This window comes from Embiotoca jacksoni, unplaced genomic scaffold, assembly GCF_022577435.1.
Source record: "Embiotoca jacksoni isolate LCO1_2020_lvr unplaced genomic scaffold, fEmbJac1.0.p SCAF_9, whole genome shotgun sequence".
NCBI classification, from domain to species: Eukaryota; Metazoa; Chordata; class Actinopteri; family Embiotocidae; genus Embiotoca; species Embiotoca jacksoni.
In genome coordinates, this window is record NW_027185447.1 from 14,324,067 (window position 1) to 14,349,409 (window position 25,343).

The 25,343-nt window shown below is 40.3% G+C and overlaps 1 protein-coding gene across 1 annotated transcript; it reads left to right on the forward strand.

Moving 5' to 3' along the window:
* Positions 1-41: 41 nt before the first annotated feature.
* Positions 42-25,192, forward strand: dnah12 (dynein, axonemal, heavy chain 12). The gene is made up of 74 exons (XM_069140831.1): positions 42-415; positions 583-828; positions 977-1,064; positions 1,173-1,199; positions 1,299-1,488; positions 2,353-2,422; positions 2,532-2,690; positions 2,792-2,987; positions 3,493-3,681; positions 3,786-3,939; positions 4,028-4,119; positions 4,228-4,406; positions 4,512-4,647; positions 4,757-4,882; positions 4,972-5,106; positions 5,616-5,809; positions 5,899-6,142; positions 6,246-6,431; positions 6,519-6,719; positions 6,842-7,036; positions 7,111-7,232; positions 7,320-7,455; positions 7,539-7,685; positions 7,860-7,979; positions 8,301-8,457; positions 8,556-8,728; positions 8,849-9,001; positions 9,103-9,342; positions 9,572-9,817; positions 9,947-10,066; positions 10,179-10,288; positions 10,381-10,564; positions 10,682-10,822; positions 10,912-10,995; positions 11,500-11,688; positions 11,782-11,901; positions 12,087-12,275; positions 12,360-12,511; positions 12,669-12,807; positions 12,997-13,163; positions 13,249-13,504; positions 13,655-13,951; positions 14,157-14,335; positions 14,505-14,697; positions 14,832-14,993; positions 15,093-15,287; positions 15,519-15,652; positions 15,738-15,900; positions 16,011-16,091; positions 16,239-16,415; positions 16,525-16,656; positions 16,796-16,885; positions 16,961-17,101; positions 17,192-17,433; positions 17,519-17,666; positions 17,767-17,912; positions 18,059-18,273; positions 18,367-18,559; positions 18,663-18,855; positions 18,944-19,116; positions 19,772-19,912; positions 20,030-20,188; positions 20,295-20,590; positions 20,679-20,932; positions 21,061-21,201; positions 21,305-21,442; positions 21,522-21,755; positions 21,837-22,025; positions 22,777-22,880; positions 22,964-23,168; positions 23,287-23,424; positions 23,534-23,625; positions 23,957-24,024; positions 24,206-25,192. The coding sequence occupies exons 2-74, from the start codon at positions 599-601 to the stop codon at positions 24,397-24,399; spliced, it is 11,943 nt and encodes a 3,980-aa protein (XP_068996932.1). The 5' UTR covers positions 42-415; positions 583-598; the 3' UTR covers positions 24,400-25,192.
* Positions 25,193-25,343: the final 151 nt, after the last annotated feature.

The window sequence follows — 25,343 nt, forward strand, 5'->3', positions numbered from 1 at the left end:
AAAAAAAAATACTGTCCATTCAAACTAGTATTACAACGTCAGCACAGCACTGGGTGCATCAAAACCGACTTTTCCTTATTTATTTTTAATGTGATTAAAATATAGAGATCCCACAAAAATAAATATTCTACAGCCTACTTTTATAACTGAACTATTTTAATTACTATATGATAATATTTTTGTGTTTGCATTTATTATTAAGCGTATTTCGTGTATTTATTTCTTCTTTCTTTCAACAGGAACATGACAAGCCCCTCCTCCTCCCGTTGCCACCCTGTTTAGTGTTTCTATGGCAACGACACTGTTAACTTCAGTTTCAGGGGTACCTTCAGCGGCGAAATTGAACAAGTTGACATTAACTATATACAAAAAAAAAAAACAATCAAACGCACGAAGATACTGAATGAACGAACAGGTAAAACCAATGTCAAGCCTTGTTATTCAGTGCAGTTAACGTTTTGAGATAATTACCGCAACATGACGTTCGCTTGTTTAGGGTATAAGCGGAAGTTTGAGAGTTGGCGAATTTACAACAGCTGTTAACTTGACCTCTCATTTGTTTTTGCCCCTGGTTCTTTTCAGCGGCTTGTTGGTAGAGATGGCTACCACTCCCGGAGTTTTCAAAGCCCCACCAGTGAAGGGCATGTCAGAGTTGACCGTCCTGCCTCCAATTGAACGGACGCAGCAGCAGCAGCAGCAGCAGCAGCGGGATGATGTCGAGCAGGCCGTCGCAGCAAAGGAGAAGATAGTGGAGAAGATAACTGCTCAAAGGAAGCTGCTGACGCACAGACGGAGCAGCGTGCAACAAAAGCAACTGCGCATGATATTGTATGTTTTTCCCCCTCAGCTATGGCATTTCTTCAGCAACTCAATGATAGCTACAGCCATGCTTGAATGGTACCTGCATCTAACTCAGGCAGTTGATCATCATTAAGTTTCCTGAAATGTGACAATATGTTGACCGAATTTATAACAGGGTCTCGAGAGCGATGGCAGAGTACAAATACAGCAAAGAGAGTGGAGCTGGGTGCTGCCCATTACCAGAGCCACTGTTCCCATCTTGTGTAAGACATCTCTCTATATTCACACATTGTAACTACTGTAATATTAAAATGTTGTACACTATGATGATGTTAATTTCAGTATTTTAAAAAAATATATTTTTTTTACAGATGATTAGTGAGCAGCGGAAAAAAAAGGTACGTTTACTTTCTAGTATCAAATTTGACACGTGACAACACTAAACCCTAATTCTATGTATGTCACAGCTCTCTTATTTTACTTTGTGTCTTTCACAGATGAACTACACCTTCCTGAAGGAGTGTGTGGAGCGTCGCCCATTTGATCCGATCCAGCAACAGTGGTTGGACTCGATTGTAGCCCGAGTCCCACCTAAACTCAAAGAGAGGCCCGAGACAAAAAAACTTCTGCAGGAGCTTTGCATGGAAGTCAGCGATGATTTCCACAATGTCATTGTTATGCACACAGGTATGAAGAAATACTTGTCTTGAATGTACAGTGCTGTGCAAACGTTTTACACTTCAAATCAAAGTAAGGATCTTTCAAAAAAAATAATGCCACAAATAGTTTTTACAAGGTATTTACCAATTAACTTACCAAAAGCGTAGTAAAAAGAACACGTCAAATCAATATTTGTTGTGACCACCCTTTATCTTCAAAACAACAGCAATTTGCCGAGATACACGTGTACATATCATTTGTTGTGGGACTCTTTTTTTCCTTTTTGTTTATACTGAAAATAGTTCTTTATGACTCTGTCTGTATGTTTTGGGTCTTTTTCTATGAACTTATCGTTGTGCAAGCATAAAATACAGTTTTGAGAACACATGTCTTTGAATGAAATCAAAAATCAAGTTTGTAAGTAAAAACATATGAACTTTCACAAAATATATTTGGAATGAAAATAAAACCTACTTGCAAGTTTTATTGGACTTTTAACGCTGATGGATGAAACAAGAGTATCCATTTGGGGTTTTGACTTGGTTCCACAGCATGGCTATCCACACACCTAGCCTCATATAACTCCTTTGATGTTGGAGTGCTTTTAAGTATAGCACAAATATAAACATTTTATTTTTTTACGGAAATGAGAGAAATGTGCTCTTAACATTTTCTTTGTTTGCATTGAAAATATACAAAAATAACTTCATAACTGTCATGCTGCAGAATGAATTGGGGACCAATCAGACATCATCCTGATGGTATTCTGTAATTGATAAGAATCTAAACATATTAAGTGTCTAACATTTTTGCTTAGTATGTCTGTGCTCGCATATTCCTCGGAGAGTAAAAGTGAACCATGTCTCATTATGCCATATTTATTACCTGTAGTGGACACGATATTACAGGAACCAGAGACTGAAGATCTGAGCTCAGAAAAACTGAGCGCTACCCAACCAAAGTGAGTTTCTAATGTGCACAAATCATTCAGGAACAGTTGTTTGTGTGTTGTCAATGTCCATTTGTAATTACTTTTTTTTTTTTTTTTTAATTAATTTTATCTTTTGCAGAATTCTCGATTTCCCCCGACCATGGCATGGTCGATTTGTCAGAAACCGCAGGATGATAGAGGCAAATTTGCACATTCTTCATCCTGCAATGCAAATTATGTTGGATATTGGCCACACAACATTTGCTCCACTTGTCCTTGCTGATCTTTCAGGATGCAGGTAAGGAAAAAAAAACAACATAATGGCAGGGAGGCACATAGCTAAGCTGTCTCATATGAATTTGCTTCTTTTTGATTAAATTTGGACTTCTGTTGGTATAGCGCTTCAGGACCTGTGGACTGTAAGAGTCTACAGAACAAACTGGCTGTGGAGTGTAAGAGGACAGAAGATCACATCATGAATAACTGGTTTCCCAAAGTCATCGACCTTTTAACAAGTGATGGAACAGTGAAAAAAGTTAAAGAAGATAAACTGGATCCCTTCTTTAACTGTGCATCCACCCTCATGTCTAATCAGGTGAGATGATGCTCACTTCATTTTACACTTGAGAAGTGTTATAATAAACAATTCAAACTCATTTAAATGAAGTACATTTTACTCATTATTGAAATCAAAAACAGTACTTGCATATATTTAGTATGGGATATTAATCTATAGTGTACTTTTAGCTAGCTTTTTGTTAGAGATGGATGTCAATAGACCCCTAAAAGACACCTTGATAACTGAAACCTGTCTAGGTTTGTCTTTATAATATTGCTGCATACTAAAGAAATGGAATTAGTCAAAGAAGATTAGAAGCTATGACCTCATAAAGTGCATGTATAACCTGTATGAGGTCTGATCTCAAATGCTAGTTCTTTATGAAAATAGCATGTAAGCAACTAGCTTTTAGTCAATTATTTGGAATTTAATTCATTATGGATTTTTAATTTATCAAATGAATGTCTCATGTAGTGTTTCTTGTTTGTATGTTTCTTATATTTTTTAGACTCATAGCTATTTTTCTTTTGTAAATTCTTAGTTGAAATCCCTGCTTCAGACGAGTGTGGAGAAATTTGTCAGTATGTTTGATCCGAGCAACGACCCCTGCTTGCCGATCTTTCGTATGGCTTTGACGTTTGATGATGAAAAGATGGAAATTTACCCCCCATTTCAAGATCTGGAAGCTACTGTTTTGGAGATTCTTAATACCATAACAAATACACTGCAGGTGAGGTTACCACCATTGTATTGCCCATTTTTAAAATGGGCTGAATTTAAACATGTATTTTGAATCATTATTGACACCCATGACATTATGACATTGGTCCACAGAAAGCACAGACTGTCCAGTCATGGTTTCTAGAAAACACATCAATATTTGTGGATGCCAAGGTGGATGATCAGATACTTGATTGGGCTCGGGTCGCTGTTATGAATGCTATGCGCAAAAATCTAGAGGAACCTGAGAAATATTTCCAGAACTATGGTAATGTTCAAAACTCCAGTCATTTCCTGTCACCACTACACTGATATTAACTCAGTTCATTGCTGACTTTTGAGGATTTTTTTTGTAGTTGACAACTACGACTGGCTAGTCAGTGGAACTGCACAGGCTCAAATCGAGGAGTTTGTGGAAAAGGATCACTCTTTTCATGAGTACACCAAGGTAACAGATCATTAAGTTGAATTCAGACTGGATATCTTAAATAAAGTGACTATGCCTTGACTTTGTTCCTCGATGACTGCCAATGTGTTATCTCACTGCTTATTAAAGCAAGTGGAAAAGTTTCATGCCCTGTCAACGGAGATTATCAGCCTCCCTTCGAAAGCCCACTTCACGATGGTCCATCTGGACTGTGAAGAGCTGAAACAAGGGCTAGCCAGCAAAGCCAGAAGCTATTCTGAAATCCTCCTAAAGAAACTGGTCGCCAGACACCGCGAGCAAAATCTACAGTAAGTCTCTTCTTTTGACATTGTTAAAAAAAACAGGGCCGTATTTTTATGCTTAATATGCTCTCATTTTGACGTATGCTGAATCTTTTTTGCGTCTGTACAAAGGATCTGCACTGAATTTGAAACCATCAGAGAGAAAGCCCTGATAGTTCCAGAGAACACAGAGGACATGGCTCAGCTGGATGAGTACATCAATCTCATTAAGACAAAGGGTATTGCAGAACTTCATGAAAAAATAAAGGTGAATAAACCGATGATTGTTTCTTCTTGTTGTGTCTTGCACAAAAGTATCATTTCAGTTATCATATGTCAATTCTAACATTATTCAATGCCATGTTGTGTTGTGACAGGAAGTCTGTTGCAGACTTTCTTACCTCCTGGATGTCCACATCATTGAGCCAGAAGATCTGGAGCTTAATTCCTCTGTTTGTCTCTGGCCAAATAACATCCTGGATGCATTTGAACTCAGTGATGAGGTAATGCTTTTGTATCTGTTATGAACTGTATCATGGTTGTTGTTTTTTTTATGAATAATGTGATTCTGGACAGCTGTTTTATTTTCCAGGTGATGAAGGTGGCCAAAGAGAAAGGAGAAAAGGAGACGGTTGCTAAAAGAGAAAGAGTAATCGTAGAGCTGGAAAAGCTGGGACGCAGGATAGAGGAATTCCCACATTGCTCGGAGCTTGATATGATGCAGCAGGTACTGTGCCCGGCTAAGAAGGAGGTCTGTTTTTATATGCTAAGGAAATATTAAAATTTAATCGGTCAACTTCAGAGATGCTGGTTGGTGGAATTGTTACCTCTGGACTGAGGCAGACTAGCTGGAGCTCCTTTTTCTAGACTTTATGATATGCCAAACTAACTGGCTGGTTCCTGCTTCATATTGAACAGACAGCAACAAGATTGCTGTTTACTTTTTCTTTAACTCTGCAAGAAAGCTAATTTGCTCATTTTGCAAAATGTCAAACACTTCCTTTTAACAAATTTTCGTCATTTTTTTTTCTTCATTATCAAATTAAAATATGGCTTTAAATAATTAGTGTAATTATAACAGGGTAAGTAGTGATCACAAAACACATTTTTGTGTGGTTTCCTGGTGATACTATTACAGTAAATGCAAATATTTTATTTTCTTGGTTCCATGTAATTCAATCATTCATAGTTATTACTCTACATACCATATATATTTACTGTTATCTTTTTGGACAGTATGTTGCAGATGTCAGAACAGTTCAGAAACTTCTCCAGGAGGCTGAGGAGACTATTGACCTCATTAACAAAGATGAGGTCTTCTACAAATGGGAACCATCATGTTACCCAGAAGTTGAGATCATCAAAGAGGGTATTGAACCATACCATAAGCTCTTTGAATTTATCCTGAAGTGGCAGCGCACAGAGAACAGGTCAGATCTTAATTTGATTTCATTTAATTTGTTGTGTTTTAATAAAAAAATAAAAATCCTTGATAAACTTTCATCGTCTCTGTGAGTAGATGGATGGATGGTTCCTTCCAAGACCTAGATGGTGAGAGCATGGAGGGAAAAGTGGATGAGCTCTTTCGGGAGATCTTCAAGATGCTGAAGTTTTTCCAACAGAAACAGAATAAGGCTTCACAAGAACAAGAAAAGATGTCTGGGACCACAAAGCAACAACGTATTGAGGATGACACGGGAAAGCAGGACAGCCCCGCAATCATTTTGTGTTCCACTGTAATGGAGCAGATCAAGAAGTTCAAGGTATTTTCGGCAGCTGGTATTTCAAAGGGGCTCATGAATGAATTGTCGTGGGAAATGAAGTGTTGTTTGTCGATACATAACCATTATGTGTTTGTGTCAACAGGAACACCTCCCTGTGGTGTCCATCTTGTGTAACCCGGGTATCAGAGCCCGCCACTGGGACCAGATGTCAGAGATAGTGGGCTATGATCTCACTCCCAGCTCTGCCACAACACTACGGAAAGTTCTCAAACAAAACCTGGCTCCTTACCTGGAAGAGTTTGACACAATCAGTGCTGCTGCTAGTAAAGTGAGAGATCTTTAAATGTTGTGTTTGTTCAGGTTCTAATAGGTCTGTGTACTGAATGCTGTATGGCCACGCTTTCTTTCTCTGCAGGAGTTTTCCCTGGAGAAGGCTATGCAAACCATGGTGCATGTTTGGGATGGTATTTTCTTCCACCATCAACCTTACAGGGAGACTGGAGTGTCCATCTTGACTGCCCTGGATGATCTTCAGACAATGTTAGATGACCAGATTGTAAAGACTCAGACAATGAGGGGCTCACCATTCATCAAACCCTTTGAAAATAAAATCAAGGTTAGCTTCACATTTTAGAGAGAAACTTTTAGTTTTGCCAGTAGGTAGTATTTTTTTTTTTTTTTTTAAGTCTGCATATACCCAGTTCTGTGGAGTTTTAACTGTTTGCTCTGTGATCTAAGGTATGGGAGGAGCGTCTGCTCTGTATCCAGGAGACCATAGATGAGTGGCTGAAGGTGCAATCCCAGTGGCTTTACCTGGAGCCAATCTTTTCATCTCAGGACATCATGCAGCAGATTCCTGAGGAGGGACGACTTTTCCAAACTGTTGACAGAAACTGGAAAGAGGTCATGAGGCACTGTGTTAAGGACCCAAAGGTAAAAACACTGTTTCCAAAATGGACAATCTGAAAGATAAACTGTTTTAGTTACCTGATTATTTGTAATCACAGATTCTGCCAGCCACATCGCTACCTGGTTTGCTAGAGAAACTGAAAAATTCTAACCTCCTCCTTGATAGCATTATGAAAGGGTTGAATGCCTATCTGGAGAAGAAACGTCTCTTTTTTCCTCGGTAAGCAAAAATGCTTTGCTGATTTTCTTTGTCCAATTCTTTATCAATATCACAGATTTTGATATGTGCTATGAATGCTGTTGCCAGGTTCTTCTTCTTGTCTAATGATGAAATGCTGGAGATTCTGTCCGAGACCAAGGACCCACTGCGAGTGCAGCCTCATCTGAAGAAGTGCTTTGAGGGTATCTCCAAACTGGACTTCTTACCCAACCTGGATATCCAAGTAAAGCAGTCACACATACTGTAATTGTTACATGACACTGTGGTTATTTAACTTGTATTAAACTGCAAACTGTTCTTGTCTAGGCCATGTATAGCAGTGAAGGGGAGCGTGTTCAACTAATCCAGAACATTTCCACGTCTGAAGCCAAAGGAGCTGTGGAGAAGTGGCTGGTTCTGGTGGAGGATTTGATGCTTCGCAGTGTCAGGGATGTAATAGCTCAGTCCAGGGTGGTAAGATCATTGTTCCCTGTGCCTCAAGTAATACACAGTAATGTGGTTTGTTAACTCCACTTAGGTCTTGTTTTTTATGGATCATATTATCCACTTGTACAATATGAGATTCCTCTTATATAGAATAATGTAAACGCGAGTCAGGTGATAGATTGTGTGTGGTTGTTTGGACAGGCCTACGCTGAGACTGCACGGGACCAGTGGGTCAAAGAGTGGCCTGGGCAGGTGGTGCTCTGCACCTCACAGATATTCTGGACTTTGGAGGTTCATGAGGCCATCAGAGGAGGCCCTGATGTGGGTTTTTGTACATTTTTCTCAGAAAATTTGACTTTTTGGTTCTTTTCAAATACTTGCAGCATAATTCATAGAAGTGATGTTTTGTCGTTTTCCACAGTGAAAATATTAAGTTGCTAAGATTGGTAGTTAAAATTTAAGTTTAATTTGCTAAAGAATTTAAATCCAGTCTAATACATTTTGATAGTGTAGAAATACAAAGCAGTGATTTTTCTCCCTCTTGGCCAACTGACCTGAATATTTCTTCTAATGAGCATGAAACTATACCAGTTTCATCTTGAGAAAAAACTAAAACAGGAACTGGGCTTTTGTTCTCTGTAGGGTTTAAAGACCTACTATCAGCAACTGCAGAATCAGTTGAAAGAGATCGTAGAGCTGGTGAGAGGAAAACTGGCCAAGCAAACACGGATTACTTTGGGGGCGCTGGTCACGATTGATGTCCATGCCAGGGATGTAGTCCTGGAGCTCATTGAGAAAGGTACTAAGGGCACAAATTATTTTATTACTATAGCATAGCGTTGCACAGCACCCAAAAACAGTGGCCAGAGAAAAATAGTTTGTGATGGTCTTTAACAGGTGTATCACATGAAACTGACTTCCAGTGGCTAGCCCAGCTTCGTTACTACTGGAGCAATGACAATGTTCGCGTTCGCATAATCAACTGCGATGTGAAGTACGCCTATGAGTACCTGGGGAACTCACCACGTCTGGTCATCACACCTCTGACTGACAGATGCTACCGAACCCTGGTAAGAGATATCACAAATAGTGTAATTAAACATGTTGAGGTCTAGTTGCACTTTTACAGGAATAATGCTAACTAATTACATGATTTTAACATTACTTCTGACGCCCTGCTTCTGTTTAAGATCGGAGCCTTCTACCTGAATCTGGGTGGTGCACCTGAGGGTCCAGCTGGAACAGGGAAGACGGAAACCACCAAAGATCTAGCCAAAGCACTCGCTGTGCAGTGTGTGGTCTTTAACTGTTCTGATGGACTGGATTATCTTGCTATGGGAAAAGTAACATACACTAGAAATAAAGAAAATCATATTTTCAACTGCTGTATTCCTATGTGAAAAATATCCTTTGTTAATATGTATTTTGGTACAATCTTTCCCAGTTTTTTAAAGGTCTAGCTTCAAGTGGAGCATGGGCATGCTTTGATGAATTCAACCGTATTGAGCTGGAGGTGCTGTCTGTAGTGGCTCAGCAGGTTCTCTGCATCCAGAGGGCCGTCGAGCAGAAGCTGGAGTACTTTGACTTTGAAGGAACAATGCTCAAACTCAATCCCAACTGCTTTGTGTCCATAACAATGAATCCTGGCTACGCAGGACGCTCAGAGCTCCCAGACAACCTCAAGGTCTTTTAACCATAATAGGTTTCATCAGACATATCATTTGGACTTGTTTGTTATAAATGTATTGACAGTTTTCCGCATTATTTGCTATTAAGGAACTTTTTCATATCGCTACAGTTTGCTTTCTAATATCAACTTACTCACTGTGATGCACTGAAAACTCATTCACTGTAATGTAACAGAGGATGTCACTGTCCAACCTTGACAATTTTCTTCATTCTTCTCTGTGCAGGTGTTGTTCCGAACAGTGGCCATGATGGTGCCCAACTATGCACTGATAGCAGAGATCTCTCTGTATTCATATGGCTTCCTCAATGCCAAACCACTGTCAGTGAAGATTGTGATGACCTACCGGCTTTGTTCAGAACAGCTCTCCTCTCAGTTCCATTATGATTACGGCATGAGGGCTGTCAAAGCTGTGCTTGTGGCTGCAGGAAATCTCAAGCTCAAGTATCCTGATGAGAATGAGGACATTCTGGTATTTGTGCTGAAATGAATTGATTTGCAAAACACTAGTTTATACTCTATGTCCTAATTGTGAATTTCAGCTGCCAGTTGATTTGCAGTTTTTGACCCTTTTGCTTTTTCCCCATGTTGTAACGTTCAGCTCCTGAGATCCATAAAGGATGTTAATGAGCCCAAGTTTCTCTCCCATGATATTCCACTGTTCAATGGAATCACCAGTGATTTGTTCCCAGGCATCACCCTTCCTGAGGCCGATTACCAGGTCAGATATATTGATGCTTTTACTTTCTTTTCCCTTGAACCTAAGAATACCCGAAGATTTATTTACATTGCCATGTATCTGATAATCAGTGTTTTTTTCTTATCGTTGTCAGCTGTTCCTACAGGCTGCTAAAAAGTGTTGTAGAAATCACAATCTACAGCCAACACAGGTCTTCCAACAAAAGATGATCCAGACGTATGAGATGATGATAGTCAGACATGGGTAAGTTATATTTTAGTTTCCCTGTTTTCATATTTAAATATAACAGGGAATATGTAAAACACACATTATCACATCAATATGATCTTTTTAAGGTTCATGCTGGTGGGAGAGCCCTTTGCAGGAAAGACCAAAGTGCTACATGTTCTTGCTGACACTCTGACTCTCATGAATAAGAAAGGATACAATGGGGAGGAGAAGGTCATCTTAAGGACATTGAACCCAAAGTCCATTACAATGGGACAGCTCTTTGGACAGTTTGACTTAGTTTCCCATGAGGTAGACCTCTGCCTTGGATCTCCTGTATTACAGATAAATACAAGATCTGTGTATTTACAGAGTTGATGTAGACCTGGTGGGTCATCCTCCCTCTTATTTTTGCCATTTTATTATCAGTGGACAGATGGGATTGTGGCCAACACATTCCGTGAGTTCGCGTCGGCTGACACGCCGGAACGTAAATGGGTGGTGTTTGATGGTCCAATCGATACACTATGGATTGAGAGCATGAACACTGTGCTGGATGACAATAAAAAGGTACGTAATACACTAAAAATGTTTTATATTTTTTTGTTTTTCACCTCCTTGAGTAAGATCTAGTTTTGCTTTATTCCCCCCTCCCACAGTTGTGCCTGATGAGCGGTGAGATCATTCAGATGTCCAATCAGATGAGTCTGATTTTTGAAGCAATGGATCTATCACAGGCCTCTGTGAGTTAGATGCTTGCAGTTAATTAAATTAGTTGGTTGAGTATTTTTTATTTATTGTTTGTTGTTTCTCTGTGCTGTTCTTTTCTCTTTTCTCTATCCTCTGTACTCTTCTCCCCAACTGGTCGAGGCAGATGGCCGCCCACCTCTGAGTCTGCTTCTATTGAAACTTTCTTCCTCAAAAGAAAGTTTTTCTTTGCCACTGTCTCTTCCAAAGCTTACTCGTGTGGGAATTGTTGAAATTTTGGGTTTCTGTTTGTAATACTGTTAGGTCTTAAGCTTACCATGTAAACTGCCACACTGTACTGTGATTTGACGCTATATAAAAGAAATCGTAAAAAAATATTGTTTATTTGTTGAATGGTTGCCATTTTGCATAAATTAAACTTAAATAATTCACCAAAGTGCTTGATATGTTGTTGCTAATGTACCTGCTGTAGCTTGATTAACAGGATAAAACTAGTTTTTGGTTGTTTGTTTATTTTTGGTTATTTTCTATCACTGCAGCCTGCCACAGTCAGCCGATGCGGGATGATCTACATGGAGCCATCTCAGTTGGGCTGGGAGCCCTTGATGATCTCCTGGTTGAACACTCTTCCTGACGCTCTGCAGAGTCCGGAGAATCGCTCTCTGATACTGGAGCTCTTCAACTGGCTCCTGACGCCCACCCTCAAGATGCTGCGTAAACACTGCAGAGTAAGTGACCCCAGGCTCAGAGAAATCCAGACACAAACATCTATATGCACATTTTTCATGTTTTGTCATGCTTGATTATGGTTTTGTTTACAGGAAGTTGTTTCCACCAGCAACAGTAACACTGTGGTGTCCTTGTGTCGACTATTTGAGATGCTTCTCACTGAACCTGTGAAGTCTCCTCCTGGAGATAAAAATATTCGCACCTGGATCATGGTAAAATGACTAAGTCTTTTATCGTTTTCAGTCAAATTTTAACCCTCTTTATTCAAAATAATATTGGTAATAAAATTAAATAAACAAAACTGGTTTGGATATGCACCTTACAAACATTCACCCTCAATGGAAATGTTTTTGTGTTTTACTATTTGAGTGAAACTACGCTTTCTTTCTGCTTGCAGGCAGCTTTTGCTTTCTCCCTGGTGTGGTCTGTGGGTGGCAGCTGTGACGCAGACAGCAGAGAGAAGTTTAGTGACTTCTTCAGGGTGACGGTTTCAGGAGAAACCGAAGGACATCCAATCCCAGAGTCTGTGGGAAAATGGCAGTGTCCGATGGATGAGAAAGGCCTGGTGTATGACTATTTCTATGAGGTATTGTAATGTAATGTATTGCGTAATTACATCACTCAGAAGAATTTATCTTGTGTGTAAATCATATTGTAATCTCTTCTAAAGTTTAAGGGAAAAGGCAAATGGTTGCACTGGAATAATGCCATCAAGGATGTTAATCTGGGGGACAAAAACACCAAAGTGCAAGAGATCATTGTTCCCACCATAGACACGGTCCGCTACACCTACTTGATGGACCTCTGCATCACCTATGGAGTGTTAGTATTCCCACAGGTCACAGTGGCATTGATCACCACATATGTCAAAAGTGCATTATTGCTCTACATGTGCTATATATACTGTTCTTTACGTTTTAAGTATTTAACCTACACTTGTTTACATTTGATCAAACAAAATGCCTGTTTTGTCTCTCAGTCCTTCCCTGTTTGTTGGTCCTACTGGTACTGGGAAGTCCGTTTATGTGAAGGAGAAACTGATGAACAATCTGGACAAAGACTCCTATCTGCCTTTCTTCATCAACTTTTCAGCCCGCACGAGTGCAAACCAAACCCAGGTCAGCATTTAGTGAAAGATGGATGAAAGAATGTCCCTATAGGAATTTTTGGATCACTAAGAAATTACATTAACATAATACTTTACTAATTGCTGATGTTATGTTATGTGAAGTGATTATCTAAACAAACACAAAATGATCATGAGTGTAATTTTATATTATTTATTTGGTATTTTTGTAATCTTCCAGAATATCATCATGTCCAGGTTGGATAAGAGAAGGAAGGGGGTGTTTGGGCCCCCAATGGGAAAAAAGTGTATCATCTTTGTAGATGACATGAACATGCCTGCACTGGAACAGTTTGGAGCACAGCCTCCAGTGGAGCTTCTCCGACAGTACATGGACCATGGAAACTGGTATTAACCATCCCCTATTTGAGATAATTTCATATTCAAGCATAGCACTGTTCATTAAACAGTAAGATCTGTTATGCTCTGGCAGGTACGACTTGAAGGATACCTCCAAGATCATTCTTGTCGATCTCCAGTTCATCTCAGCTATGGGGCCCCCTGGTGGTGGAAGGAATGCTGTGACATCTCGCTTCCTGCGACATTTCAACATTTTTAGCGTTAATGCCTTCAGTGATGACACCATGGTTTGCATCTTCTCCAACATTGTGGCCTTCTATCTCAAAAACAGCGAATTCCCACCTGAAATGTTCACTATTGGCAACCAAATAGTGACAGCTACAATGGAAGTGAGTTCCCATGAGATACACAGTGATATCACAAGAACTTTTCAAATCAGCTGATTAAATATGTTTTGCACTTGTATAATTCTCTTCTAAATGCTAAATTGTCTTCTCTAATACTTTGAATCTTTGCTTATATATTTTCTTTTTCTAAAGGTGTATAAGAAAGCCATGGAGAACCTCCTTCCAACTCCAGCCAAGTCTCACTACACCTTCAACCTACGGGACTTCTCACGAGTTATCCAAGGGTGCCTGCTGCTGAAGAAGGAGTCTCTGGAGAACAAACGCACTATGATACGGCTGTTTGTCCATGAGGTCTTCCGTGTCTACTATGACCGTCTGGTGGATGACAACGATCGAGCATGGCTCTACAAGCTGATGAACAGTATCCTCAAAGATCACTTCAAAGAGTTCTTTGACCAGGTCTTTGATCACCTGAAACAAGGCAGTAAAGTAAGCTGAGATGTAATTATGCTTACCGTGTAGATTCAGCAAAGAAAAGCTGCTTTACTTCATGTTCTTTCAGTCTGAGATCTAAATAACATCTGAATAAATAAAAAAAAACATTTTATTAGTACAGTATATTAAACATCCGTAGGACATGATTAGGAAAATCTATATGAATTAATTTGTCCCATTGATATTTTTCCATTTTCAGCTGGTTGAGGAAGATATGCAAAATCTTCTGTTTGGTGACTACATGAACGTAGACCTGGAGGATGATGAGCGCTTGTACGCTGAGGTGCCCTCAATGGAAACCTTTTCTGAGGTGGTGAAGTCGTGTCTTGACGAATATAACCAGATGCACAAGAATCAAATGAATCTCGTCATCTTCCGGTAAAAAGTTTTTAGTAGCGACATTGTAAATTTTGAGTTATTTTACCAAATTAAAAGATTATTTTTCACTTGATAGGAGTGAATGAACAACCAATTGACTTAAGATTTGTGCAGTAATTAAATGAAATGTAAACTTGACTTACTGAGAAAACACATCTGTATTATGTAGCTATGTCTTGGAGCACTTGTCCCGTGTGAGTCGTGTGTTAAAGCAGCCAGGAGGCAATGCCCTGCTTGTAGGAGTGGGAGGCAGTGGACGCCAATCCATCACCCATCTGGCCACGTCCATGGCTCACATGACCATGTTCCAGCCTGAGATCTCTAAGAGCTACGGCATGACTGAGTGGAGAGATGACCTCAAGGTTAGTTTTATAGTTTAGGAAAGACCTCTGAGTCTTTTTATACTACAAGTGTATATTGATCTCTGCTTAGATTCTGGGTTTTTTTGGTTTTTTTTTTACAATACTCCATCTCCCTGCTTTTCCTTAAATTGCAGATGCTGCTGAAAAATGCTGGGGTAAAAGGACAGAAGACTGTGTTCTTGATAACTGACACTCAGATCAAAGATGAGGCTTTTCTGGAAGACATAGACAGTGTGTTGAACACGGGAGAGGTGCCCAATCTGTTTGCCATAGACGAGAAACAAGAGATCATGGAGGTAGGTTATTATGAGTCTATAAAGAGCAATGTGTATCTTGTGAAAAGACCCTATTTATTTATATTTAATATAATTCATACTTCATTTCTCATTCTACAGGCAGTACGTCCCGTTGCCCAGGCTGGTAAAAAGAATTTGGAGTTGAGCCCTTTGACTCTGTTTGCCTTCTTCGTGTCCCGCTGTAGAGAGAACCTGCACATTGTTGTTGCCTTCAGTCCTATTGGAGACGCCTTTAGAAATCGCCTGCGTCAATTTCCATCTCTTATCAACTGCTGTACCATTGACTGGTATCAGGTAATATATAAGCGTGAGTAGGTATTAATATATATAGTATATAGCAGAGGCTAAAACATTAAAAACAATGAAAAATACTGTATGTGTGTGTCCGTCCTTGAGCCAGAGATAACATGAAAAAAAAAAAAGGTAGAACATAGAACACATAGGTTAATAGATGCAATTGTTAACAGCATCAGCTGTATGTCTTTGCATGTTCTTAGTATCATTTACATCTCTGTGCTTTGACAGCCATGGCCAGAGGAGGCTCTCGAGCGAGTAGCCAACTCCTTCCTGGAGTCACTGGAGATGAGTGAAAATGAGAGGCGGGAGGTTGTACCCATCTGTAAAACATTCCATACCTCTGCCAATCAGTTGTCACAGAGGTATGACATGGTTATTCAAAACTTCTATATTCAAAGGTGGAGTACATACTGTATTTAAGCTGTTACAATGTTGTTTTTATTGCAGATTCCTATTTGAGCTAGGCCGGTATAATTATGTGACACCCACATCCTACTTGGAGCTGATTGCAGCTTTCCGTCTACTACTCACTCAGAAAAGAGACGCTGTCATGAAGGCAAAACGGAGGTATACCAACGGTCTAGATAAACTAGCCTTTGCTGGATCTCAGGTATACGCAGTACCATTTTTACCTGAGTTGTTTTTATTTTCTCCATTTATTTGATTAAAAGTATTAGGGATACGTTTGCCGTAACATATTTTAACAATGTCTTTCTGTAGGTGGGTGAGATGAAGAAGGAACTTGTCGACCTACAACCCAAACTGGAACAGGCAAAGATAGACAACAACAAAATGATGCAGGTGAATACGTTTCACATCTTCATTCTGCCTCACCATCAACTCCACAGTGTATACTTTGCATCAGCATATACAAAAATAATCGTAGCAAATGTAAATATGTATTTGTGTATTAGTGTGTGTTTCACATGTTAATTTTGTGATTTTCAGGTGATTGAAGTGGAGTCCGTGGCGGTGGAGGCCAAGAGTAAAGTTGTGCGTGTTGATGAGGAGGCAGCAACTCTGAAAGCCAACGAGGCCGAGGCTCTGAAGAAAGAGTGTGAGAGTGACTTGGCAGAAGCCATCCCTGCCCTGGAGGCGGCTCTCTCTGCCTTGAACACTTTGAAGGTGAGCACTGTTTAGCCACACTCCTGTTTGTTAAATAATTATTTTTCTGTTTAGATCATTACAGTTTAGACGGATAAAAAAAAATGTATCTGTCTCTGTTTCATTTCAGCCTAGTGATGTCACAATTGTGAAGTCGATGAAAAATCCCCCTTCAGGGGTGAAGCTGGTGATGTCAGCTGTGTGTGTGATGAAGGATATAAAACCAGATAAGATAGCTGACCCAGCTGGGACTGGAAAGAAGGTTAAAAAATAACAAAATATCTTACAAGGAAATCATGATATTCATTTTTAGCCTTGTCAAAGTTCATCATAACAAAAGGATTTTCACTGTGTTACGTCGTATAGTAATGTCACAATGAGTGACATTTCTTTTTATCTAGGTTTTTGACTACTGGGGTCCAAGCAAGAAGCTACTTGGTGATATGAATTTTTTACGGGATCTTAAAGAATATGACAAGGACAATATTCCTGTGAGTGTCAAGACAATTACATCATTATTTAAAAATAAACTTGCCCTGAATAACTCATCTATCTCTGGATTGCAGATCCCTGTGATGCAAAAAATTCGTAGTGAGTACATGACTAATCCTGACTTCGACCCCACAAAAGTGGCAAAGGCCTCCTCTGCAGCAGAGGGCCTCTGCAAATGGATCAAAGCAATGGAGGTGTATGACAGAGTGGCAAAGGTGACGCGTTTCTGGACTTTGGACTTATTTATGACGCCTGCAAGTTTTCTTCAACTTTTTAAAATTTTTTAATTTTTTGGGGGTTTTTAGGTTGTGGCTCCTAAGAAGGCCAATTTTGCCGAGGCACAGGAGTCTCTGGCTGCTACCAGGGCTTTGCTGGACCAGAAGAGAGCTGAGTTAAAGGAGGTCGAGGACCACTTGGCTTCCCTTCAGAAAACCTTTGACGAGAAGACAGAGGAGAAAGCCCAGCTGGAGTTCCAGGTGGACTTGTGCGCCAGAAAGCTGGAGAGGGCTGAAAAACTCATCGGTGGTCTGGGTGGAGAGAACATCAGGTCAAATATTATTTTTAGTAATATTTTCTGCAGTTGAACGAATAAATGACAGCATACCACTTACTGAGTTTAAATCCATCCTTAGATGGTCTAAGGCAGCAGATGATCTACAGAACACGTATGACAACTTGACTGGTAATGTGCTTGTCTCTGCTGGTGTTATCGCCTACTTGGGGGCTTTCACCGCTGGCTTCAGACAAGACTGCTCCAAGTTATGGACCAAACTTTGCCAAGTAACAGTCCTCCTTTCTACCCTTTTACAGTCATTTTCTTTCAACTTAAACATGTGTAATGTCTGTCTAATGTACCGTCTGTCTACCTCCATATCTCTAGTCCAAGAACATCCCATCATCAGATGACTTCTCTCTCAGTAAAACCCTGGGAAATCCCATTAAGATCAGGGCTTGGAACATAGCCGGTCTTCCCAGTGACTCATTCTCTATCGACAATGGTGTCATTGTCAGTAATTCACGTAGATGGTGAGTCTGTATTTCTGAAGTGTTTTGGTCAAAATGTAACTCTTTTCTTGAAACGTTTATCAATAATGAAGAGTTTTATTGTTACATGTCAACAAAACTGACAGAAATGTTGCATCATTTAATCGTCAATGTTTGTGTTCTTGTAGGCCCTTGATGATTGACCCTCAGGGCCAAGCTAACAAGTGGGTGAAGAATTCAGAAAAAGATAACAACCTGAGTGTCATCAAGTTAACAGATGCGGACTACATGAGAACTTTGGAGAACTGTGTTCAATTTGGAACACCGTTGCTGCTGGAAAATGTGGGAGAAGAGCTGGACCCTTCTCTGGAACCACTGCTGCTCAAACAAATCTTCAAACAAGGTGCTGTGAATGTGAGATGGCTGCCAAATGGTCATCTGAGGTTTAAATTAAAAAACTGAAATTCCCAGTTGACATTTTTTTTGTTTCACCTAGGTGGTGTGAATTGCATCAGGCTTGGGGAGAGTGTGATTGAGTACTCCTCTGAATTCCGTTTTTACATCACCACAAAGCTCAGGAATCCGCACTACCTGCCAGAACTGGCCACCAAAGTGTCCCTGCTCAATTTCATGATCACCCCAGAGGGTTTGGAGGACCAGTTGCTGGGGATTATGGTTGCCAAAGAGAGGTAGCACTCATAAAACCACCACCGTGGTATACCTCTAAAATGCTCAGTACTACAGGTGTTCTTCCTCAGACCATTATTGATTTCTGCTTTGTGTTTTCTACAGGCCAGAACTGGAAGAGGAGAGAAATGCACTAATCCTGCAGTCAGCTGCCAATAAGAGGCAGCTAAAGGAGATTGAAAACAATATCCTGGAGACACTGCAGTCCTCAGAGGGAAATATCCTGGAGGATGAGAGTGCCATTAAGATTCTGGACTCGGCAAAGATCATGTCCAATGAGATTACCAAGAAACAGCAGGTGGAAACTATAAATAAAAATCAGTCCTCGATTGTGAATGGAGTTCAATATTTGGTAATCTAAACTCGTACTGTTTACATATTTCAAGGTTGCTGAGAAAACAGAGATCAAGATAGCAGAGTCTAGAGAGGGTTACAGAGCTATTGCCAAACACTCATCCATCCTGTTCTTCAGTATTGCTGATCTGACCAACATCGACCCCATGTACCAGTACTCTCTCAGCTGGTTTGTCAACCTCTACATTAACTCCATACAAGACAGGTGAGTGGTGCACATCGAGGAGCACTCTGAGACAAATCTTTTGCGACTGTATGATTGTACTAGCAGTTTAGAAAACATTGTTCATCATATGTTTTATATTAAACAGGCTTGAATGTCATATAAAAATCCCACATTTGACAAAGAGAATTGTTGCATGAACTCACTCAGAATCACAGTGAGATTCCACATTTATCCAAACTATCCCATGTGTTTAACCTTAAAACACTTTCAGAAAACCCAAGTGTATGGTCAAGGGCAGAGTGGAAGTAAAAGTATTCATATACTTTTACAAGAGGAGGATGGGGAGGGTGTAACCTTTTTAACTTAAGAGCTTGAGCTGGGGTTCTTCAGTTTCTACAGGAAATATGCACTTTATAACAATGTTATAATAAAAGTAGTACTTGTAGATATCATGAATATGTTTGAATTTACCCTGAACATATTTGACTGAAGGCAGCAAAGTGGTGGATATTTGACTGAAGTGGAACTATTGCCTCAGTCACTAAATCTTGAAAGATTCAGCTATGGTATAAAACTCAGAGCGAAAGATAAACCCCACACTGTGACGTGAACTTTTAGCACAGGATTATTCAACAGTTGAATCTGTTGGTCTGTCTTCAACTAAGGATTTCTGTATTTTGGCTTTTTTCATCAGTAACAAGTCCAAGATTCTGGAGCGGAGGCTTCAGTTCCTTATTGATCACTTCACCTATAACCTGTACTCCAACATCTGTCGCTCTCTGTTTGAAAAGGACAAACTCCTCTTCTCCTTCCTTCTCTGCTGCAATCTACTCCTGTAAGTGGTAAAGCTACACAGGATTTCAGCTTTTATCCTACTCCTATATGAAAATATATGAGAATCTTTGTAGACATATTTTATTCATGCTATCTTCTATTGATATTTCTCTTTTAGAGCAAAAGAAAAGATTGAATATTCTGATTTCATGTTCTTGCTGACTGGGGGAGTTGGCCTGCAGAACACCATTGCTAACCCCGACCCCAGCTGGCTACAGGACAAGAGCTGGGATGAAATCTGCAGAGCCCATGAACTGCCTGGTTTACAAGGAATAAGGTAAAAAGCATTGATTGCGCAACCAAAAATTGTGACTATGATGCCAATCCTCCTGTTTGTCATTATGATTTGCTTTTGACTAATGGGTTCACTATTTATTCCACAGAAACGCTTTCATTGAGAGGCCAGAAGATTTCAGGCCTATTTATGACAGCAAAGAGCCGTGCGACATCGATCTGCCTGCACCGTGGTGTGAACGACTCAATGACCTGCAGAAGACGATCATTGTTCGCTGTCTCAGGCCTGATAAGATAGTGCCAGCTGTGACTAAATATGTGACTGGCAATCTGGGGAAGAAATTTGTCCAACCTCCTCCCTTTGACCTGAGCAAGAGCTACCTGGACTCCAACTGCACCATCCCGCTCGTGTTTGTGCTGTCTCCAGGAGCCGACCCCATGGCTAGTAAGTCCTACACTGCCAGTGAATCATTGTCAGTGGTTATATAATGCTACCCCTGAAAATTATTAATAATAAAAATATCCTTTCACAGGCTTACTAAAGTTTGCCAGTGACAAGAAGATGGGGGGTGCCAGGTTCCAGTCTATCTCTCTGGGTCAGGGCCAGGGGCCCATCGCGGCTAAAATGATAACCACAGCCATGACAGATGGGACATGGGTGTGTTTGCAGAATTGTCACCTGGCTGTTTCCTGGATGTCGACCCTGGAGAAAATCTGTGAGGACTTTAGTCTCACAACATGCCATCAAGACTTCCGCCTCTGGCTCACAAGCTATCCTTCATCCAAGGTAAAGCACGTGCATTTTATTTAACACATGTACATAAATAAACCAACTTTAAGCAGTAAGCTAGAGCTTTGTTGTAATTACACAATAAAAGCACCTTTTTTTTTTTTCTTTTTTTTTTTTTAAATCAGTTCCCAGTGACCATCCTGCAGAACGGGGTGAAAATGACAAATGAGCCTCCGACGGGACTCCGACTCAACCTGCTTCAGTCTTACTTGTCAGATCCTGTTTCTGACCCAAACTTCTTCAATAACTCCCCTAATAAGGAGCTGGTGAGTTGGAATGAAACTCATCTTCATTGAAATGCCACAGAAATTCACATTTAATAATTTAACACTCAAAAGAAATTCTTTGACTCTTTGATTTCTTTACTAGATTTGGGAGAAGCTCCTATATGGCCTGTGCTTCTTCCATGCCCTCGTTCAGGAAAGGAAGAAGTTCGGTCCACTGGGCTGGAATATTCCCTACGGCTTCAATGAGTCAGACCTCCGTATAAGCATCAGACAGCTCCAGGTATTTATATTAAGTCTCAGTTGCAGAGTTTTTACCATCACATAAATCTATAATCCCTTTGTTTTCGTTCCCTCTTCAGCTGTTTGTGAATGAATATGATGAGGTGCCCTTGGAGGCCATAACGTATCTGACTGGGGAGTGTAACTATGGTGGCCGTGTGACAGATGACTGGGACAGGCGGCTCCTTTTGACTATCTTGGCCGACTGCTACAACAAGGACATCATTGAGGCATTTCGCTACCCTTTCTCACAGAGTGGCAAATACTATGCTCCACCTAAATCTACCTACGACGACTACATTCTATTCATCAAGGTACAAACACTTCAAGAGGACAATTTGTTTGTTCTATATAATTACTTTAAACTCAGTTTCAGTATGTTTGTTGTGTTCTAGAAACTTCCATTCAGCCAGAATCCAGAGGTGTTTGGGATGGATGAAAATGTGGATATTTCTAAAGATTTGCAGCAGACAAAACTGCTGTTTGACTCGCTGCTACTCACCCAAGGTGGAGGAGCTAAAGGTGGCGCTAGCTCTGGGAGTGACAACACTCTGTATGACATAGCGAAAGACATCCTTACCAAGGTATGAGCTGATTAAATGACCTGTTCATTTAACACTTTTTAGCCACAATAATAACATGGTTCTGGGAACAGTGATGTCAGTCAGGTGGTTGACCACATTGAAACATCTCAAAAACTAATGGATGGTCTCTGGGGGAGAATGGCTTTTCCATTAATACCAGCAGGCTAAGTTTTCACTTATTCTGGCAAACGCAGTGTGTCTGCTTCTACGAAATAAACTGGCTCCAAATTTATACAGAAATTCATGACAATGCCCAGAATCCTACTGAGTTCGGTGGTTAGCTCAATTTTCCTCTAGTGCCGTGCGTCACATTAGGGGCTGTGGTCTTAGGTGAAGTGTCCCAACAACTATTAAATAGATTGCCATGACATTTGGTACCGACATTCATGTCCCCCTCAGGATGAATTGTAATAATTCAGGGGACCCCTTCACTTTTCATCTCGTGCTATCATCAAGTCAAAAATGGAATTTGTCCAGTACCTGAAAAAATACTCACAATAGTATCAGCGTCAGCTGTACTTTGTGTTAAACTAACATGGTGAACATAGTGAACATTATTTCTGCCGGAGATTGGCATTTTAGCATTGTTATTGTGAGCAGGTTAGCATGCTTTTAGCTTTTAGCTCAGAGCACAGTGGAGCTTCACAGACCCACTAGCACAGCGGTAGACTCTTACTACAGATAAAATGCTTTTTATACTGTGCAAAGAGAGTTTTGTTTTTATTACTAACACATTTGCTTATTCCACCAGCTTCCAGATAATTTTGACAAAGAGGCAGCTCTCTTGAAGTTCCCCGTGCTCTACGAGGAGAGTATGAACACAGTTCTTGTCCAGGAGATGGAGCGCTACAACACGTATGAACAAACAGCTCCATGCAGAATTTTCAGCTCCTCACCAAACATTTTGTGTGACTTAGCTGCTGTTTTTGCTTTCTCAGGTTGTGCAGTGTGATTCGTGTGAGTCTACAGAACCTGCTGAAGGCTATTAAGGGCTTGGTGGTGATGGATGCTGAGCTGGAGGCAGTTGCAGGCAGTCTGATCGTGGGCAAGGTCCCGGACAAATGGGCCAAGCGCTCCTACCCTAGCCTCAAACCTTTGGGAAGTTACATCACTGAATTTCTCTCAAGGCTCAAGTTTTTGCAGGTGAGACGAGTTAACGAAGGTTATTTCGATGAGAGCGAGAGTTTTGATTTGGACTGGCATGTGTGGGAGCTTCGTTGAGTTTTTCACTCCCCTTCACTCTTATTTTGTCTTCCCATAGGATTGGTATGACACCGAAAAGCCCATCGTGTTCTGGCTGTCTGGCTTCTTCTTCACCCAAGCCTTCCTCACAGGGGCGATGCAGAACTACGCCAGGAAGTACCATATCCCCATTGACCTGCTCGTCTTCGACTTCGAGGTCCGAAGACACACACTTTGTGTTCCCTCTGTTTCCACATCCGAAGATCTTCCAATAACCCCAATCGTGTACTGAAGTGTGGTTTTGTTTTCATGATGTTTTCTTACAGGTTCTTCCTATTGATGAGTCGGACGTGGCGCCTGACGATGGTGTTTACGTTGATCGATTGTTTCTGGATGGAGCTCGATGGGACAAAAGAAGGTAGATGTTCACAGCTTTTAGAATAATGGTTATATCTTTACAATAGTCAGTGGTCAAGAGGAAGTTGGAGCATTTACTCAAACACGGTGCTCAAGTACACATTTGAGGTACTTTACTTGAGTGTTTTCATTTAATGGTACTCTTTACTCCACTACAAGTAAATATTTATTATGATACTTTTTAACACACTACATTTGTAAATTCATAATGTTGGACCTTTACATGTATTGGAGGGTTTTTATATTTTTTATTGTGTGGTAGTGTTACTTCTTCTGCCAATTCTAAGATGCAGGGCAACATGAAAATATTTTATTTGTCTCCCTACCATTAGTGGATTTCTGGCTGAGCAGCACCCCAAAGTCCTCTTTGACTTGATGCCCATCATCTGGATAAAACCCGGTAAGTCTTACCTCACTTTGTACACTACCAGTGCTAATGTTTCAAATCTATGACAAATTAAATATGCCATTCATGTGTATCTACTACAATACTGTTTTATTTCTATTACAAATTTCCCCTCCTATCTTGTGACTCTGTTTCTCATTTTCTTTGTTTCTTTGCTTCCTTCTCTCCCACACAGCTGAAAAAAAGAACATAGATGAGCATCAAAAACTGTATGTCTGCCCTCTCTACAAGACCAGTGAGAGGAAGGGCACCCTCTCTACCACAGGCCACTCCACCAATTTTGTCATTTCCATGGTGTTGCCAACCAGCACCCGCCCGCAACACTGGATCAAGCGCGGTGTGGCCATGCTCTGCCAGCTAGATGACTGAGATCCAAAAAGACACTTCTGAATTGAGCACTTTTCTGTAGCACATGTTGATGCTACTCTGAAGCCTTTTTTTTTTTTTTTTTTAAAAACTCCCTGTCCCCAACGATGCAAAATTAAACTGAATTTCCACATTTGACCAATTATGGAATGTGTGTCTTAAACTATTGATAGAGCATCAATGTGGATAACTATGGAGACGTGCATGAAATGGTACACGATACTATTTTCAGTTCACGTCTTTGATCAGTATACAGTACAAAATACAAATCTACACTGTTCACGGATAGAGAATCCCTGTAAGGGTAAGCCAGAGGGCGAGACCTCCTAAAGCGAGTCCCTGTAAAGGTAAGCTACATGGCTCACGGAGGGTGAGACCTCCTAAAGTAAGGCCCTCTAAGGGTAAGCTACACGAGTTCGGGTTTGTACTTACAGTCATCCTAATACCAAACCAAAGGTCAACAACAATATAAAACTCAAGCAAAAAAAAGTCCAAAAGAGATTTTTTTTTTTTTTTCCCCATTGTGCACTTGCACAACTTGCAGTTGCCTCACAGTGAGAAGTAACTATAGAGTATAGAGTATAAAGTATTTAGTATTTAATATAGAATATAATATTTTTCTGGATGAGCTTGATTGTATAAACAACTTGCAGTCAGTGTAAATAATCTGACTGTTGGTGCTTATGCACCTTTTCTCATTACTCACTAACCTGCATTTGTCGCTTGCTTCTTTCCTGTTGCCTCTTTGTGAGCTGACACTGTATACAGACTTGTGTATTAAAGTTCAACAACAATACAGACAAAAAAAAATAAAAAATCTGATAACCGCTTACATATCGTTTACATTAAAGCTGTGCTAAGTACAAAGACATTTTCTGTTCAAACATAACCCATGTAGAAAATTTTAAATTGCAACAACTCATGCATATGGATACAACACATTCTGT

Bases quoted from the DNA above. Each gene is read 5' to 3' on its own strand.
- dnah12 (XM_069140831.1), top strand. From the start codon at position 599: ATGGCTACCACTCCCGGAGTTTTCAAAGCCCCACCAGTGAAGGGCATG. The intron at 17,102-17,191 runs GTGACGCGTTTC...GGGGGTTTTTAG, and splicing joins TGTATGACAGAGTGGCAAAG to GTTGTGGCTCCTAAGAAGGC. The intron at 23,626-23,956 runs GTAGATGTTCAC...CCCTACCATTAG, and splicing joins GCTCGATGGGACAAAAGAAG to TGGATTTCTGGCTGAGCAGC.